The following is a 19,803-nucleotide window of genomic DNA, read 5'->3' as shown; positions in this document are numbered from 1 at the left end:
TTTTGGGACTAAATAGAACCTGGAGTAAGTTCCGGATCCTATCTGGTCTGCTGGCACGGGCTGGATGACTCTTTTTGATTGCAACTTGTTGATCTTCACAGTTGCCTGATCCCTGTGATTGGGTGGAACATCTGGGATCTACTTGGGAACAAATGGTGGAAGGGAAAAGGGTATGATATATCCTCTAGTAACAACTCTTTGTACCCACTTGTCTTGGGTTAAATTTAGCCAGGCTTCTGGATACAAAGAGATGCGACCTCCGACTGGCCTCAGAGAAACTCAGTCGGGCCCCACATCAGGAGTGCTGATAAGGCCGCCCTCGAAAGGAACCACGGCCTTGCTGATACTGTGGACTGCCCCTGCCTCTAGGGTGACATCTACCATTTCTTCCTCCTTTGCCTCTGAAGGAGGATTCACTCTGTGAGTCTGGAAAGGCCCTCTGGGACTTTTTAAACCACATCTTACCTCCCCTTTGACCTTTGGGGAATGGTTGAGAGAGGACAGTAAAACAGACTCCCATGGCAGAGAGAGTCTTTCCTTCCTGTTCACACCAAGTGAGTGTATCTTTCACCTTGAAACCAAACAAGGAGGAACCATCAAATGGGGCGTTGGTGAAGGTGGACTTAAATGGCTATGCAAAATTACACAAGTGCATCTAGGAGTGGCACCTAAGGGCAACTCCTGAACCTGCTGCTCTGCTCGCTTCATCAGCTGTATGAGATATGAGGCGCATGGAGGAGTTAACTACAGAATTTAGGGTGGACAACTGAGCAGAGATCCTATCCAGAACTCCCTCAGGACAAGCACCCTGTATGGAATCTCCTAACTCCTTGAGGAGATCCCTCTGCAACCTCGTGAAATGGGTAAGATAGTTCAGGGATCAAAGTGTAAAGGCCGCTGAACTAAATACGCACTTCCCAAATCTGTCCATCTGTCAAGACTCCTTGTTTGGTGCATGTACAGAGGAAGAAGTCTCCACCAACTCCTTCTTTGTGGCTGCCACCACCACCATGGCATCTACAGGAATGCCCTTAGACAAAAATTCTTTTCCAGGAGGGGCAGACAGGAACATAGTTGGTCTTCTAGGTACTTGCTCCATGATATCGGGAGTATCTCACACCTTCCATTAGCTCGTCAAAAGGTGGAGACACCCAAGAGGCAGAGGGTTGAGACCAGAAAGCCTTTGGGTACACTGACTCCTCATCAGAAGGGTTGACAGTGGGCCACTTGCATCTCTGGTTAACGATCTTTAGAATGTCCACAAAGGAGACATCATCAGAGGATGACTTAGGGGACCACTTCGACTCATCGAGGTCAGTGTCCGATGTCAGAGACTCATCCTGAGAGTCAATATGCTTCCTCTTGCATACTCTCTTCTGCAGGGGCTCCTCAAAAGGACCTTCTGGGGATGCCCCAGAAGAGTGGGGGCCACCAACCGGTGGCTTCTGAGGCTGTGGGTCTCTGCTGTCTCCGGAGAAAGTAGGGACTGAGACTGAAGTGGGAGTCCTGGGGGGAACAGTGCTTGTACCACTGGCAGGGGCTGTAGATTGTGACAGCACACTCTTCATCACCTCAAAAGCAGATCTCTCTGGCTCCGAAGACCATCCCCGTTCTGAAGAGACAAAGGACAGTGCCAGAGCCATCGGCTCCGAGATAGATGCAGGGTCCAAGCTCACCCTGGTGGACGCAACGAGAGGAAGGCACAAAACCAACGAAGATCGATTCAAAACCTCCCCCTCAACACCGACAGAAGAGCTTCAGTCCCTGGACATGATAGCTGGAGCCGAACTTGTCGGAGCCAAACTCGGCTCCAATGCAACAGCAAGGGGAGCCGGAACCGAGGGTTCTTCCATTGGTAACAAGCATTCCGGCTCCAAAAAACCAACATGGCTTGGAGGAGGAATCATGGATGGAGACAAGACTGTTTCGAGTGGCTCCGGGGCTGATTGGGTCAGAGCCAACAAAAATTTAGGTAGGGCAGATGACTTGAGCAGTCTCAGTACTACCCTCTCCACATCTTCTTTCAAAAGACTCCTGGAAGACCTGGAAGATAAGGTTGGAGATCTCGACCTAGCACGGACTGGAGATTTGACCATCAAAGAGACCGGTAGGGACTCTACAGACTGGCTCCAAGAAGCAGAGTCAACTATCTGCAAGAATGCCGCAGTCGGCACCAAAGGATTTGTGACCAACTCTGAAACCACAGTGCTCTCCTTCGGCTCAGAAGACTGAGGAGTCAAGGAGGCAGGTTTTATTAATTTGGCAGGTGGCTCTGAAACACTAGCCAGTGCCGGAGAAGGCCTTTTTGAACCTTTAGATTTTGAGTCAGATCTTGACTTAGAAGACTTAGACAAAGAAGCCGAAGAACCAGACAAAGCTTCCTCGAAGGTTGGCTTCAAAAGACCCCTAAGTATCAGTTTGTTCTTTCTCTTCTGCAACACTCTAGGAGAGAAAGCATGACAGAACAAACATGATTCTTGCAAATGGATAGCTCCCAAACAGTAGACATAGCTACTGTGGCCATCGGTCAAAGACATTTTCTGGGAGCACTTCATACATTTTTTTAAACCCAGAGGGTTTGTGCTCCTTGCTATCCCTAGACATTGCAACCCACAAGCAATCAGAGGAAAAAAGAAAGAGAAAGAAAATAACTGGGGACTAGGTCGTCTAACTAAAATGGGCCTAGCTCTACAGATGAATTACACGAGGACTAGGTCCTCTAAGTTAAACAGGCCTAGCCTGGTGTAAGATAGAAACCTAGATTTTCCACTAAACACTAGACAGATTCAGTCACACAGGAGAATATTTTAAATAAAATACAGTGGAAGCAACACGAGGACTAGGTCCTCTAAGTTAAACGGGCCTAGCCCTGTGAAGAACCGGGTCTTCTAATTCAAACAGACCAAGAAGGCACAACACACACATGCTCAAGGGTAGCAAATTAACAATTGTAAGAAATTAAGACTTTAGCGGGTCCCCGGTAAAGACCACCAGTCAACAATAATCGCTTGACAGGAAATAATCAATAGGAGCCCCTATTGATTAAAAACAGTGAACTCGCCAAACTAATTCTCTAGACAAGAAAAGAAAAAACAGTGAGTCTAACTACTGAATACAGGAGACTACTATACTAGTCGCACAAAGCCACAAGGCAATTTAGGTAAATCCTAACTGTAAATAACAGGAAAAAAGGCCAAAACTGATGATTAGGTAAAGCGCAATTGTGCCTAACTACTGGTACACAGGATACCATTAATAAGGTCACACAACAACCACAAGACAATAAAGATAAGGTCCTATAATGTATATATTCAATAATTATGCAAAGATACTAGAATAATGAAAATTTGCAAGAACTTAGCCAGAGCCAAGAGAAGCACATCTGAACTCGTCGACGCGGCAAACGAGATCAGGGGATTGCACTGGTGCACCATGGGATACCTGCTTAGTCATGAGCCAACCAGAAGTCTTTGAGCTTGAAAATCGGCCGAGTCGGAGCCGAGGATCGGCTCTGAACCCATATGTAAAAATGAAGGTGAGATTGGACTACCTAACATCTAAAGTTGCTTTGTGCAGCTCGCACTGCCAGTCCTCCTTTGACTGAAAATACAAGAACACGATGCCATAAACTATATTAAAGAAAACATATGTAAATGATTGCTGCTGGTCTGTCTTTTAAAAAGCTCAGCAAATAAGAAGCGTTCCCCATTGGCATACAGGCTGTTATGTTTTTCTTTACCTCCTCCCATAGTCCAACAGTGCAGTTATTATGGGAGACAGTTGGAATGCAAGGTGCAGCCGATAGGAAAAAATAAGCATGGTCTGATTATCACACCAGTCAGCTTAGTGCTCTCCCAACCCCACTTGTTGTTGATGATTTCTATTTTATTAAACCATGTCAAATTCAGTCTCCATGCTATGAAGTAAAATATGTCTGCTGTTTTTTTTTCACAGAGATTGCACTCTCTGTACTTAAATCCTTTCAAGCAGAGATTATTATATTAGTTACTTTGCCCAATGAAAATCTCCTGTTCCAGAAAGTTATTAAAATAAATAAACTTCATACAGCCCTAACTCATTTTTATGGAAAAGTTTTTCATCAGTACTTCTTACATTTGGACACTCAAACAAATCTACTGCACTAATAGCCACTGTAATTATTGAGGAACAATTTCTGCCACTGTGTGCTGTAATTGGAAGAACCTAAAATACAATCACTAGCCAAAGTCATTAATGATATGTGGGTAATCAGATATGTTTACTGTCTTCTCCACAGTTCTGCTTTATAAGGAGTGGGTTACCTTTGTGTATTGTTGTTGGAAACAAAGTGAAGTACGTTATTCTCAGCACAACATTTTGAATTTTGTCAGTCAGCCATGTCTTATTTCCTAGGAAAATTGTGATTATTAGATAAGGATAAAGGTTACACCCTTAAAGTGTTCTTGATGCTGAAATATATTCCTATTAATAGTATTTCTTGCACAAGGTCAGTCAGGCATGTCTGCTGTATCAAGTGCCAGTGTGATTGTTGGAGTGGGAAGATTTCTGTCATTGTGCATAGATTTTTAACTGGCATTGGAGGAAACAAAATGAAATATTTTATGGAAGTGCAGCTGTGGCTATTGTAGGAGTTTACTATTATGTTCGCTTGGAAACAAGATGAAGTATATTATACTGGGTGGCATTTCTTCCATTTGTCCAGTCAAAATTGTCTGTCTCCCCAGTGTCATTGTGGTTACTGATTTAAGGTTGGGAAAGTGCTGCACTCTTTTGTTATTTTTTGAAAAAGCTGAAATAAAATACTGTTTGCAGGACTTAGTGTATTTGATCACTCAGACATGCATATTGTTCCCAGTGTAGTTATGGTAACTGTGGGGGAGGTGTTCAAGAGATTTTTATGCTTTTATCTGTTATTGTTGGAAGAAAGATGACTACTTATCCTGTGCAGTGGTGTATGACCAATTATTGATTTAGCAATATAACCATGCTCAGAGTTAACCCACCTAAAGTAATCCCTTTTCACTCTAGTTAGTTCCATGCATTTAGTGACTTCCTGCATTTTCAGCTTGCTTTCAAGCCACCCCCTATTACTGATTACGTTATGGTTGAAGGAGGAGAATGAGTAGAAGTTAAAAGAGTTCTGGAAAGAAAAGGAAATCTATTCAGTATTTATGTAATTTCAAAACTGTGACCTAATGACAATGTTGTGTTTACAGTGTAAAACATTTACATATTTAAGTGTTAAAAAAATATTACCTGATCTTGGATTGCTGGAAGATTTCACTGGAGCTATGAGTGTTGGAAGAGGAGGAAGAAAATAATATTTATAATTAAAACATGAAAAATCTTTAGAAACATTTAAGTACTTTGATATAATACAATGTGCAGAATAAAAACAAGGATATAAAGAAAATAAAACATGCATGTGTATAGAATAAAGATGTTGAATTCATACTATGATGGTTCTGTTAACAAATGGGGCAGACATAGTAGTGACTAATGTGAAGGATGTTCATAGGAAAAGAAGATGGAACTAGTCTGTGGTTGTATGGTAGGTGCTTTTTAGGCCTGAAATCTGCAAAAGGAATTGTGGAAAAACTGAAACTCTATCTATGAGTTTTACTTATGATTTCAAATTTAACATACTGAGATATGAATAAATGAATGAAAAACTAGAACAATATATAAAGGACAATGTAAAATACCTACAAGCCACCAAGAAACCAATAAATCTGTAGCAGCAAGAACATATAGATCATATGTAACAAGTAAAGTAAGCATTAAGTTCAACCTATGTTTGCAAATACAGGATATATTTTACGGGACTACCAAATTACAAGAGGGAGATACAGTAAGCACCAGACAAAATGAATGATGTTATGGGTGTGGCTGGTCATAGAACTAATAAAGAGTGACAATAGTTTTATGGGTTATAAGCAATTGCTCATGATTTATTTATAATCATACAGATACCACATTACCAAGGACAGATTTAGTAAAAAGAACCATGACAAACTACAGACAACCATTCATCATGGGCAAGTGTTTGAATCATTAAAATATAAACAATCCAACAAAAGAAGTCAGGTACAGTTCCACAGCTCAATGAATGAAATCCAAAAGTTTGTAAAAAACAAAGAACTTTAATGTGGAAATAGATGAGCGCTTTCACAATTTAAAAATAGCTTTTTCAGATCAAAGAATGAAACTGAGAAACGTCTTATATATATATTGCAACCCACAAGCAATCAGAGGAAAAAAGAAAGAGAAAGAAAATAACTGGGGACTAGGTCGTCTAACTAAAATGGGCCTAGCTCTACAGATGAATTACACGAGGATTAGGTCCTCTAAGTTAAACAGGCCTAGCCTGGTGTAAGATAGAAACCTAGATTTTCCACTAAACACTAGACAGATTCAGTCACACAGGAGAATATTTTAAATAAAATACAGTGGAAGCAACACGAGGACTAGGTCCTCTAAGTTAAACGGGCCTAGCCCTGTGAAGAACCGGGTCTTCTAATTCAAACAGACCAAGAAGGCACAACACACACATGCTCAAGGGTAGCAAATTAACAATTGTAAGAAATTAAGACTTTAGCGGGTCCCCGGTAAAGACCACCAGTCAACAATAATCGCTTGACAGGAAATAATCAATAGGAGCCCCTATTGATTAAAAACAGTGAACTCGCCAAACTAATTCTCTAGACAAGAAAAGAAAACCAGTGAGCCTAACTACTGCATACAGGAGACTACTATACTAGTCACACAAAGCCACAAGGCAATTTAGGTAAATCCTAACTGTAAATAACAGGAAAAAAAGGCCAAAACTGATGATTAGGTAAAGCGCAATTGTGCCTAACAACTGGTACACAGGATACCATTAATAAGGTCACACAACAACCACAAGACAATAAAGATAAGGTCCTATAATGTATATATTCAATAATTATGCAAAGATACTAGAATAATGAAAATTTGCAAGAACTTAGCCAGAGCCAAGAGAAGCACATCTGAACTCATCGACACGGCAAATGAGATCTGGGGATTGCACTGGTGCACCATGGGATACCTGCTTAGCCATGAGCCAACCAGAAGTCTTTGAGCTTGAAAATCGGCCGAGTCGGAGCCGAGGATCGGCTCTGAACCCATATGTAAAAATGAAGGTGAGATTGGACTACCTAACATCTAAAGTTGCTTTGTGCAGCTCGCACTGCCAGTCCTCCTTTGACTGAAAATACAAGAACATGATGCCATAAACTATATTAAAGAAAACGTATGTAAATGATTGCTGCTGGTCTGTCTTTTAAAAAGCTCAGCAAATAAGAAGCGTTCCCCATTGGCATACAGGCTGTTATGTTTTTCTTTACCTCCTCCCATAGTCCAACAGTGCAGTTATTATGGGAGACAGTTGGAATGCAAGGTGCAGACGATAGGAAAAAATAAGCATGGTCTGATTATCACACCAGTCAGCTTAGTGCTCTCCCAACCCCACTTGTTGTCGATGATTCCTATTTTATTAAACCATGTCAAATTCAGTCTCCATGCTATGAAATAAAATATGTCTGCTGTTTTTTTTTTCACAGAGATTGCACTCTCTGTACTTAAATCCTTTCAAGCAGAGATTATTATATTAGTTACTTTGCCCAATGAAAATCTCCTGTTCCAGAAAGTTATTAAAATAAATAAGCTTCATACAGCCCTAACTAATTTTTATGGAAAAGTTTTTCATCAGTATTTCTTACATTTGGACACTCAAACAAATCTACTGCACTAATAGCCACTGTAATTATTGAGGAACAATTTCTGCCACTGTGTGCTGTAATTGGAAGAACCTAAAATACAATCACTAGCCAAAGTCATTAATGATATGTGGGTAATCAGATATGTTTACTGTCTTCTCCACAGTTCTGCTTTATAAGGAGTGGGTTACCTTTGTGTATTGTTGTTGGAAACAAAGTGAAGTATGTTATTCTCAGCAAAACATTTTGAATTTAGTCAGTCAGCCATGTCTTATTTCCTAGGAAAATTGTGATTATTAGATAAGGATAAAGGTTACACCCTTAAAGTGTTCTTGATGCTGAAATATATTCCTATTAATAGTGTTTCTTGCACAAGGTCAGTCAGGCATGTCTGCTGTATCAAGTGCCAGTGTGATTGTTGGAGTGGGAAGATTTCTGTCATTGTGCATAGATTTTTAAGTGGCATTGGAGGAAACAAAATGAAATATTTTATGGAAGTGCAGCTGTGGCTACTGTAGGAGTTTACTATTATGTTCGCTTGGAAACAAGATGAAGTATATTATACTGGGTGGCATTTCTTCCATTTGTCCAGTCAAAATTGTCTGTCTCCCCAGTGTCATTGTGGTTACTGATTTAAGGTTGGGAAAGTGCTGCACTCTTTTGTTATTTTTTAAAAAAGCTGAAATAAAATACTGTTTGCATGACTTAGTGTATTTGATCACTCAGACATGCATATTGTTCCCAGTGTAGTTATGGTAACTGTGGGGGAGGTGTTCAAGAGATTTTTATGCTTTTATCTGTTATTGTTGGAAGAAAGATGACTACTTATCCTGTGCAGTGGTGTATGACCAATTATTGATTTAGCAATATAACCATGCTCAGAGTTAACCCACCTAAAGTAATCCCTTTTCACTCTAGTTAGTTCCATGCATTTAGTGACTTCCTGCATTTTCAGCTTGCTTTCAAGCCACCCCCTATTACTGATTACGTTATGGTTGAAGGAGGAGAATGAGTAGAAGTTAAAAGAGTTCTGGAAAGAAAAGGAAATCTATTCAGTATTTATGTAATTTCAAAACTGTGACCTAATGACAATGTTGTGTTTACAGTGTAAAACATTTACATATTTAAGTGTTAAAAAAATATTACCTGATCTTGGATTGCTGGAAGATTTCACTGGAGCTATGAGTGTTGGAAGAGGAGGAAGAAAATAATATTTATAATTAAAACATGAAAAATCTTTAGAAACATTTAAGTACTTTGATATAATACAATGTGCAGAATAAAAACAAGGATATAAAGAAAATAAAACATGCATGTGTATAGAATAAAGATGTTGAATTCATACTATGATGGTTCTGTTAACAAATGGGGCAGACATAGTAGTGACTAATGTGAAGGATGTTCATAGGAAAAGAAGATGGAACTAGTCTGTGGTTGTATGGTAGGTGCTTTTTAGGCCTGAAATCTGCAAAAGGAATTGTGGAAAAACTGAAACTCTATCTATGAGTTTTACTTATGATTTCAAATTTAACATACTGAGATATGAATAAATGAATGAAAAACTAGAACAATATATAAAGGACTATGTAAAATATCTACAAGCCACCAAGAAACCAATAAATCTGTAGCAGCAAGAACATATAGATCATATGTAACAAGTAAAGTAAGCATTAAGTTCAACCTATGTTTGCTAATACAGGATATATTTTACGGGACTACCAAATTACAAGAGGGAGATACAGTAAGCACCAGACAAAATGAATGATGTTATGGGTGTGGCTGGTCATAGAACTAATAAAGAGTGACAATATTTTTATGGGTTATAAGCAATTGCTCATGATTTATTTATAATCATACAGATACCACATTACCAAGGACAGATTTAGTAAAAAGAACCATGACAAACTACAGACAACCATTCATCATGGGCAAGTGTTTGAATCATTAAAATATAAACAATCCAACAAAAGAAGTCAGGTACAGTTCCACAGCTCAATGAATGAAATCCAAAAGTTTGTAAAAAACAAAGAACTTTAATGTGGAAATAGATGAGCACTTTCACAATTTAAAAATAGCTTTTTCAGATCAAAGAATGAAACTGAGAAACGTCTTATATATACAATGAGTAAGTAAAACCAATTAAATAATTAACCTATTAAGACATCTCATTGAATCTTGTTATAGTGAGGTCAGCATAACCAAAAAAACCTTTGTGCTTAAAGGCACATATACATAGTTTACCTCTAAAATATATAATGCATAAAAAACACATATACATATAAAAATATGTGAATGAATACTTATTATCTTAAACTTCTACTATTAAGTTCTGGTTTTAGGGGAACAACATCATTAAGGCCAGAGCCCTTATGTGCGCCAAGTCTTAAAATCCACCTGGTTTCACTGCATTCAGTGTCATTGGTTAAATCACCCAACCTCATATCTTCCTTCACTGTTTCTATAACTTGAAATGAAAACTTATGTTGATTCCCCTCTTGGGCTATATGCTTTGCTAATGCACTATATTCTAAGCCCTTATTGATGCAATATACATGATCCCTTATTCATTCATGAAGACGTCTGTTGGTTTTGCCAACATAAAATTTATTACAGCACGCACAAATAGCTAAGTAAACTAAATTCTTTGTGTTGCAGTTGGCTAAGATGTTGAACCTAAATTCTTGACCAGAATCAGGATGTATAAATACTGGATGTTCGAGTATGTAATGGCAAAAATTACATGCCCCACATTTTTTGTACCTTTCATCCCATTATTTACCCTACATCTTTTACTTTAGGGTAACAAAGCTGTCCCCTCAGGGATTTTTTGTTCCTATAAATAAAAGAGGGCATCTTTGCTATAATGCCAGTTACATTCTCATCCATATGTAAAACATGCCAATGTCTTCGAACTATATCTTTAATAATATTAGCCTCACTGCTGTATGTTAAAGTGAAAGAGACCTTTCTATTCTTAATCTTTCGATTTTGCACATTTCCTATATGGGGTGAAGAGTAGAAAGGCTTACCCAAACCTTTCCTTTCTTTCTTAACAAACTTACTATTTTTTTCAGTTTCAATACTATCATACCCTCTATTCTCAAAATCTCTCCCAAGCCCTTCTTAAAATCAGTGTCATCCACTGTTAGCCTAGACTGATGTAGCGTTTGTCCATTGACAACATTGGGGAATATATGTCCCAGATGCATGCTATCTCGGTGCAAATATGATGGAACATAGCATTCCTTTCTGAAAACATTTGTAGAGATACTATTGTTGTAAATATTCCTCTCAATATGGATGTCTAAGTAGTTAATACTGCTAGGAGAATACTCGGCAGTGAATTTCAAAAAGTCACTGCTAGTATTCATCTGTTCTAGAAAATCATAAAACTCTTTTTCTGTTCCTTTCCATAGCAGAAATAGGTCAGCCACAAAGTGACAAAAAATACTATGTTCTTCCCTAATAAACACTTAATGTGCTGGAATTCCCATTCTGCCATAACTAAGCTGGCGTAGCTATTGGCACAAGGAGTGCCCATAGCTACGCCAGCCAACTGTAGGTAATAATTCTGATAAAAAATTAATACATTGTGTTCCAATACCATATATAGTAAGAAACAAATAATATCTGTTTGTTGCACACTATAATCCCTATTCCTAGCAATAAAAGCTTTCATCATTTTGATCCTTTGTAAATTAGGGATCACAGTAAATAAAGATATTACATCCATTGTTACAAACAAATCAAAAGTACAATGTTCAGCAACCTTCAGATATCCATGCAACTCCTCTAAACTGTTTGCTATCTTTTAGTACTAAATCATACTTATCTAAAACTGGTCTCAACTGTTTTCAATATAAATGGAAAATGGTTCGGTTAACTAGCCAGCCCCTGATACAATAAGTCTAAACTTAGGGGTATTGGATCTTTATGTATTTTGGGCAAACCATATAAGTTGAGTACTAAAGGGTCTTCCACTATGAAATACTGAAACATTTTCTTAGAAATAATACCCATTTGCAAAATCTCCATCAATGCTTTCTGAATTTCCTCTTTCATATTATCTATAACATTTTTATATATGCATGCATCATTTAACATACCTCTAATAGGGTCAAAATAAAAATTCCTATTCATAATTACTACTAGACCGCCATTGTCAGCTGATCGGATAACTATTCTGTCATCATTTTGTAGTTTGTTAAGAGCCATTCACTCATCTGAAGTCATATTCACAAATTTCCTACTCTTCCTATTCCCATAGAAATATTTATAGACATCTTTTTCACATAATATTATAAAAACGTCTAAAGCAGGGTTCGTAGCAGGTACAAAAGTGCTAGGTTTCTTAAATAAACAGACAGCATCATTAAACTCTTGATCTTTGAACATGACTTTTAAAGACACATTTCTTATAAAAAGTCTAAAATCTAATAAAGTTTCAGGTAAATCAGCAGCCTGAGCTGGAATAAAGGACAAGCCTTTATTAAGTACCTTAAGTTCAATTTCTGAAAGAACCCAGTTAGAAATGTTCCATACTAGTTCACCTCGTTCATATTCCACATTTTTTTCAGCAGGTGGTTGTTGTTGTTGTCAAAAAACTGTTGTTTCCACTTTGTTCCACCTGTTTGATGTATTCTCCAATGATTTCTTCATTCTGTTCTTCTTGAAAGGAAACGGTAGAGTAGAAAAAAACCTGGTCATTCACAACCACATCAGTTTTCTTTGTGACTACTGGCTCAGTTTCACATATCTCTTCCCTCCGTTTGGCAGAGATGTTACTAGTCTCATGCTTAAGTGGAGTACTATACACTGAGTGTGTCTGCAAACTGAGAGCCAAGGGTGGAGCTTCTATCTGCTGTTATACAATAGGTGTAGATACAGTAGATCCCATTCCATTGGTCGTTTCCTCTACTGTTGAACTAAGTGCAGTCTGTTCCCTGGGTCAAGTGAACACCCAGTTATTTTTGAAATCACGGATATCTCGTTGTAGTTTCTTCTTTTTCTGAGCCAAAAATTCTCTGCTCATAAGCAGATACATGATCAATAAGCTCACAACACTGTATATCTGCAAAATCATCACCAGCTTCCTTATATAATTCATTCTGCAATGACTGTATTTTATTAATCAGCGTGTGTTCTATAGGCAGAAGAAAGTCTATTAAAACTTAATATATTTGAAGCTGGTATCAAAATTTATTTGTTGCTACTTAGCAAGTAAGTCCAGATAAGACTCCCCATAATTGGGCATATTAAAAACACGTAGTCCTCTAGGTATTACCTTTAGGCAAATACATGCCTCAAAGTGAAGTCTTTGACACTGAAATCTTTTAAGATGGCACAGTTCATTTTTCATTTGCTTTATAATGTTATGAACCTTAAGCTTCTTTCATTCAGTGTCAATGCCTGATGAAATATCCATATGTACCTCAATGTCCAGCAGTAGATTACTATTGGTTATGCTGACCTCACTATTACAAGATTCAATGAGATGTCTTAATAGGTTAATTATTTAATTGGTTTTACTTACTCATTGTATATATAAGAAGTTTTTCAGTTTCATTCTTTGATCTGAAAAAGCAATTTTTAAATTGTGAAAGTGCTCATCTATTTCCACATTAAAGTTCTTTGTTTTTACGAACTTTTGGATTTTGTTCATTCAGCTGTGGAACTGTACCTAACTTCTTTTGTTGGACTTGGTTTAATTTTGGTTTTGGTACAGTGCATCACTTGGAGGTGTGTTATTTTTTTTCTACTAAAATATAAACAGTGTACTTTTACTATTTTTACTAAGCCCTTTTTTAGAACCTGGATGAGAAAGTATAGGTGCTAGGACTATACAGATCCAAGGGGATTGTATCATGAGATAAATACTATATATACACACCTTTTCTTTATACTTCTATGTATTAAGATTACCTTATGTTAGTTGGGATACATGGGTTGGATCACTGTGAGTATTACAGAAATGTGATTAGTCAATTAGATTTAACTGATATATTTTAGTCAAAGAATGGCCAATGCTAGCAGTGAGATCATGGAACTGTGGAGGTTTTCCTTTACCCTCAAAGAAATCTGGGGATGTGGTAGCATGGCTCCATCTGCAGAGTGGCTTGCTTTGCTTTTTTATGCATTTTTGTTGAAGTTAGTATTGTGTGTTGTTACCTGTTTTATTTATTTTATAGTTTCCACTATAAATAGGGAACAGGTAATTAAAACAGTACTGCATGGCACTTGAAAACTGTTTCTGTTAAGCTTCCAAGGGAAGTGCAAATGCACTGTGATTGAAAAGAAATGTTAACATCAACCTGAATCATAAAAAGGAGGATATTATTTTGGGGATAAATGTTATTACAATTTACCATACTTGACAAACATGTTAAAAATGAAAAGTACTAATGAATGGATTACATTTATGTTTTCAAGAATTTAAGTGACATTTTCCACAAAGGCATAGAAGAATGTGTTAAGAATGAAGCATCCAAAAAGAAATCTTCATGGTTCATTCATCAAAAGAAGGGAGATAATGCAACAGAGTAAAACATTTTATTTTATTGTTCACAACGCACAGTCCCTTCTTTTACATACCACATCTTTAATCAACAGGAGGATACCAAATTTGGTAAGTCTGGCATGGGAAGTGACAAGCTAACCAAATAAAAGAGTTTCTAGTCATCCTGGGAAAGTGTAACTGAATGGGGATGCTTCAACAAGTACAACAAAATCACATAATTGGATTGTAACTAGGAGTTGTGATGGTGATAATAATAATAATAATAATAATAATAATAATAATAATAATAATAATAATAATAATAAGCAACAAAGCAACAAACAACAGCAAAACAACAACAATAATGATGATGATGATGATGATGGTAATAATAACAATAATAATATTGTAAAACTATCATTCATCTTTTGCGACAGTAATTAGCTCAGAAGAGAATATTTGTTGCCTTGTAATAGAGTGTTACAAACAAAATAATACTAAAAATGTCTGAATCCATGTAGTGGCCCTGTTTCATTGTGATACGGTATTTTATTACTACTACCTACACAGCTGTTCTGGTTTGGTAAGTTGTATTAGTTGCCTACAGCTACTCCTTGGGCAGTAAATTTTGCGAGCCCTTTTGACATTTAGCTTCATTATTCTGGATGATCCATTACCCACAAGACTGAAAAATGTAATGTAACATATAATACGTGACCTTGCATGCAGACAGGGAGCAGGCACAAGAAGCTAAAAGGAACAGGGAGCTAGCAGTAATGTGCTGATGTGACTTGTTTGGATTTACACAGCTAGTAAGAGCTGACATGGTTCCCAACACAGCTGCATGTGTACAAAATTGTATGCATGGTCAGAGAAACCTTTTGAAAGGCTTCTGAAACCTTCAAGGTGAATTTTAGATGACACTGAATATGCTATGCTACAAAATTAACTAAGAGTAAATATATATACATTGTTGCCATCAAGCTTTAAAGAAGGCTTTAGCATCCAGGGTATAATGCACTTTACATTATGTTACAACAGTAGAAATGGGAGTTAAACAAAGTTCAGGATAAAAGGGAAAAGTATTCAGAATCTATGCAGCTCTCCACACTGTGTCCTGATGAAAAAGCATATAGAGTAAAGCATTTATACATACAAGTATTAAAAGGGAAGAAAATAATTACCAGATCCTGGTGGTTTGCAGGATGGTGTTGCAGGATTTTTGTGCACTGGTGGAAATGATATGAGAAATCGTAAAACGGTTAAATAATGAAATATAATATAAAATATAGAACAGATACAGTGATATAAAGAAAGAAAAATTAAAATACAGTTACTCATATGACAAAGCTGGCTAATTATCCTGGTGGCTTTTATTTTTCTTTGCAAATACAATATACTTAGATATGAATAAATGAAGTTTAAAATGCCTACATATTGGAAAAGCTCTACAAAACTCTTGGTAGTTAACAAGGCTGTAACCAACAAAAACAAATGCTGCTGTGGTGCAGATCTAAGATTCAGTTTTTTTCTCCCTAGGGAAGCACCAGAACAGTAGTGACCCCTAAAATACAACCAGTGGTAACACTACAACCAGGTTCAACTAGTAAAGCAGAGACTATTAATCTCTGTCTAACCCTTGTGATGTGATGTGTAACCATATGATGTGATACTGTGTTTGTTTTTCTTATTAATGAGCTATGTACTCTCTATTTGTTAGTGTTAAAACTACTGTATATGATTGTGGAGCTTTTCTCCTGGGCCTGTGCTGAAAAAGGGCAGTAGCTCCGTCAGACTATCCTGGTCAACAAATGTTAAATAAAATAAATAATAAATAAATCTTACCAGATCATAAAAATGTTCTTCTGGAATATCATTTGGTACATTTTCCACTATATATTCTATTAATTCTGTAAATGTATCAGCTATAATTTCACAGGACATTTCTACTACAACCGAACAGTGTGCAAATTCACCTGTAGTCCACTAAAGCTAACACCAGAGACCATACATGGACAATGTGATATGGTACATAAACAGGTCAGTGTGTTCTAAGTTAATACCCAGATGAGATAATTATGCAAGGACTGGAAGAAATGTTTTCGAAACTCTCCATTTTGTAATCTCTATTCCATGACATGGATTTCTAAAAATAAAAATGCAAGTAATTTAAAATAATTTCACTGCATGACTGATCAGGTATGTAATGAACATATTCAAAACAATCAAATTGAATTCTTACTGTCAGATGCAAAAACAGAGATGCTAGATAAGCAGAGACAGTTTTGCAATTTAAATGACTGATTTAGAAGCAAAGTTGTGTCAGTATAGTCTGCAGTTTGTAGGAATCCTAGAACACTGGAAATTGTTGCACTTTGTTTGCTGTAGCACAGGCTTGATTCAGATCTGCTGAATCTAGTTCTGTTTGTATAATCTGAGCACTAAACCAGGCCATCTTTTGTTGGAGAGGATTCTCCTGCACCCTAGCTGCAGGAGTGTGCAGTTAGAACTCATCTGATTGAAGGTTGCTGGAACAGGGCTCAGTTTTGAGCTTTTTATTAGTTAATTTGTTTAAATCAATTTGCTCTTGTTTGCTACATAAGCACCTCATGTGGGTGAGTTTGTTTTTGTTTGCACATCGTGCACTGCCGAGCAGCAGTGGGCACTTTTGGCGGTTATAGATGCAAACACTTCTGCCTGCAAATTCTCCTTTAGTAGTCTGCTGGTGCTCCATCGGTGAATTCTCACAATTTTCCCTCACTGACAGGTGATTCATTCAGAAAAGCTCCTGAGGTACCAACACAGATCCTACCCACTAGCCATTTGTATTATTTTGTCCACTTCTCCTGTCCTGTACTTTACCTGGCCCTTCCTGTCCTCTCCCTGTTTTCTGACCATATTAACTTACCTAGCATTATGGACAGACAATTTCCCACAGTTTCTCCAGCCAGCCTGGTCGACATGGGCATCCTGAGGCAATGTGGCAATTGCCTCATGTACACTGACAACCCACTTATTCTATCCCATACAAATTCATTATATGAGAGCTGCATCTATATCAAGAATCTAGAATGCAGGCTCTCTCACTCATCAGTCAGTTCATCAGATACTAAGCAGGTTGTTAGCATGCACACTTCACCTCCTGCACCTACCAAACCAACAACACATAACCCTACATATGCAGAGATCCTTACCAGAAGCTTACCCAAACATCAGAGACCTCCAAAACACAAACACAAGCACGATTCACACAATACATCCTCTGCAGAACATAATACACATAATATATCACACACCAGTGTCTCACCAGTGAAGCCCCTAAGGCTTAACACAAAAACAAACATCTTAGTCATAGGCAACTCAGTTGTGAGATACACAGATGTCCCTCTCACCAGGTTGGATAAGGAAAAAGTCATAGTCAGCTGTCTGTCAGGTGTCAGAATCTGCCACATCACACATGCACTCAAGTCTCTCAACAACAGGGACTGTTATGACTCCATCACAGTCCATGTTGGTGTGAACGACTTGAGATGTACCTCAATGGACTATATGAAGCCAGACATGAATGAGTTCTATGATTATGTGTCTAGCCTTAAACAGCATATTACTTCTGCCTATGATGATACCTCAATACAAACAAAAAAATGACTGACTTCAGTAATTGGCTTAGTTTCTGGTGTCATTCAAAGGGGATCCAGTATCTGTCAGCCTGGGATGACATGGTCGTTAGACCTTAATGCTTTGCCAGAGATGGTCTTCATCTATCAGCACTGGAATTTCGGTTACTAGCTAAGGCTTTTGTCACCTCCATAGTGCCTTTTTTAGGCAATGTCACACGAATTAAATTCCAGACGTAAAAATACTCTCTAAAAACAACCTCAAGGTTATGTTGCCAAATGCCAGGAGTCTAAACCAGAAACTGCCGTCACTGGAAGGAGTCCTCACCTTGGAAGATGCTGACATTTGTGCAGTCATTGAGACCTAGTTTAAGGCTGCAGAGAGCACCCCAGCTATATCACGTTATATTTCCTTCCACACATTCAAACCACAAACTAAAGGCATGACAACTAATGGAGGTGGTGTATCAATACTCATTAAAGATAAATGCACCTCTAGATTGGTTAAACAGCAAGACTCCCTTGAATTACTTCAAGTGCAATTGACTGGAGATAAGACCCCCCCCCCCTTCTTCAGGTCATTGACAGCTACTGGACCTCCTCCATGAATGAGGACATCCACTCAGCCTACTTGGAGCTACTTGAGTCAATCAAGATACAAACACCCTGGTTTTGGGTGACTTTAATTAACCATCCATTGGGTAAATTATATGTGTTCTAACTCAATTGCCCAAAGGTTCCTGGAATTTGTTAACTCCAACGCCCTGGACCAGCTAGTAGACACACCCACAAGGGGCTCAAACATCCTGGATCTGGTGCTCACCAACATGGGGTCCACTGCACCACTCCCAGTGCATGCCCATCCTTGGTGAGATCTGACCACAAATCAGACTCGGTAGAAGTAACTATAACACAACCCCCTGCCTTTGCAAATAACTAGACTAAAAAACTTCTCCAAAGCCAATTACAACCTCTTACATGACAGCATAAATAGCTTCCTAGCCCCTACCCCCTCTGATGGAACAGACACCTATGCTGAGTTATACACCAATGCTTTACATGAGCACCTGTACAGTTGTATTGACTGTGCCATACCTGATAGAAACAAAGCAAGATCTTCAAGGAAAAACAAGCCTTCCTGGTGGACAACTGACATTAATAGGCTATAAAGTGGGAGAAAGAAATTGCTGTCTAAGAGTAGGAAGAAACAGTCTCAAAACTGGAAACACTCTCTCCTCAACTTAAACAAGCAAATAACACCCCTAGTGGAGTCCTCCAAAACTAACTATGTATCCAAATTAGGTTCCCTAACTAAAGATAAACACAAGGCATTCTTTAATCACATCTGTAACCTCAAAGGCAAGGCCCAGATTTGCACTTTACTCATAGTTAATGGTACTACATATAGAGAACCTGTAGATGTAGCAAACCTACTGGCTGACAGCTTCAGTGAAAACTTCACTCCACTGTCCCCGACACATATGCCCCAAAGCATCGCTAACAACTGTCCCCCACCTAGTATATCTGAGAAGCACATTTTAAATGCCCTCTCCAAGGCCAAAAACACAGCCTCTATGGAACCAGACAACATCCTGGGCTGTGTTCTACATGGGTTAAAATAGGAATTAGCATTACCATTGGGCATGCTTTTTCAATCCCATTGGAATGGAAAACAGCTACCATCATCCCTTTGCACAAGGGGGGGGGGTGCATCCACAGACCCTGGGAACTATATATTAATCTGACCAGCCTTATCTGCAAGGCCATGGAACAAATCATTATGGACTTTATTAACAAAGATATAGGAAATCTCCAAACACTCGACCCCAAGGGGAGATCATGCCTATTAAACTTGATGGACTTTGTCGAGACAGTCACCAAAGCCCTAAATGATGGAAAATCTGTCCATATGGCCTACCTAGACTTAGCCAATGTCTTTGACACAATCCCC

General features: G+C 38.1%; 1 protein-coding gene across 3 annotated transcripts in view; it reads right to left on the bottom strand.

Moving 5' to 3' along the window:
- Nucleotides 1-19,803, bottom strand: part of LOC122794129 — a 594,614-nt gene that overhangs the window by 80,700 nt on the left and 494,111 nt on the right. Inside the window, exons 10-12 of one of the 3 annotated variants that reach the window (XM_044062306.1) lie at nt 15,420-15,464; nt 8,886-8,918; nt 5,257-5,289 (exon numbers count right to left, since the gene is read on the bottom strand). In XM_044062306.1, coding sequence (XP_043918241.1) covers nt 5,257-5,289; nt 8,886-8,918; nt 15,420-15,464 — 111 coding nt within the window. The remainder of the gene's footprint in view (nt 1-5,256; nt 5,290-8,885; nt 8,919-15,419; nt 15,465-19,803) is intronic. The other 2 variants (XM_044062307.1, XM_044062308.1) reach the window with 2 other exon arrangements.

Source organism: Protopterus annectens, chromosome 2.part1, assembly GCF_019279795.1.
Source record: "Protopterus annectens isolate FY-2018-M chromosome 2.part1, PAN1.0, whole genome shotgun sequence".
NCBI lineage: Eukaryota > Metazoa > Chordata > Ceratodontiformes > Protopteridae > Protopterus > Protopterus annectens.
The sequence above is the reverse complement of the archived record's forward strand: the minus strand, read 5'-3'. Positions and strand labels throughout refer to the sequence as shown.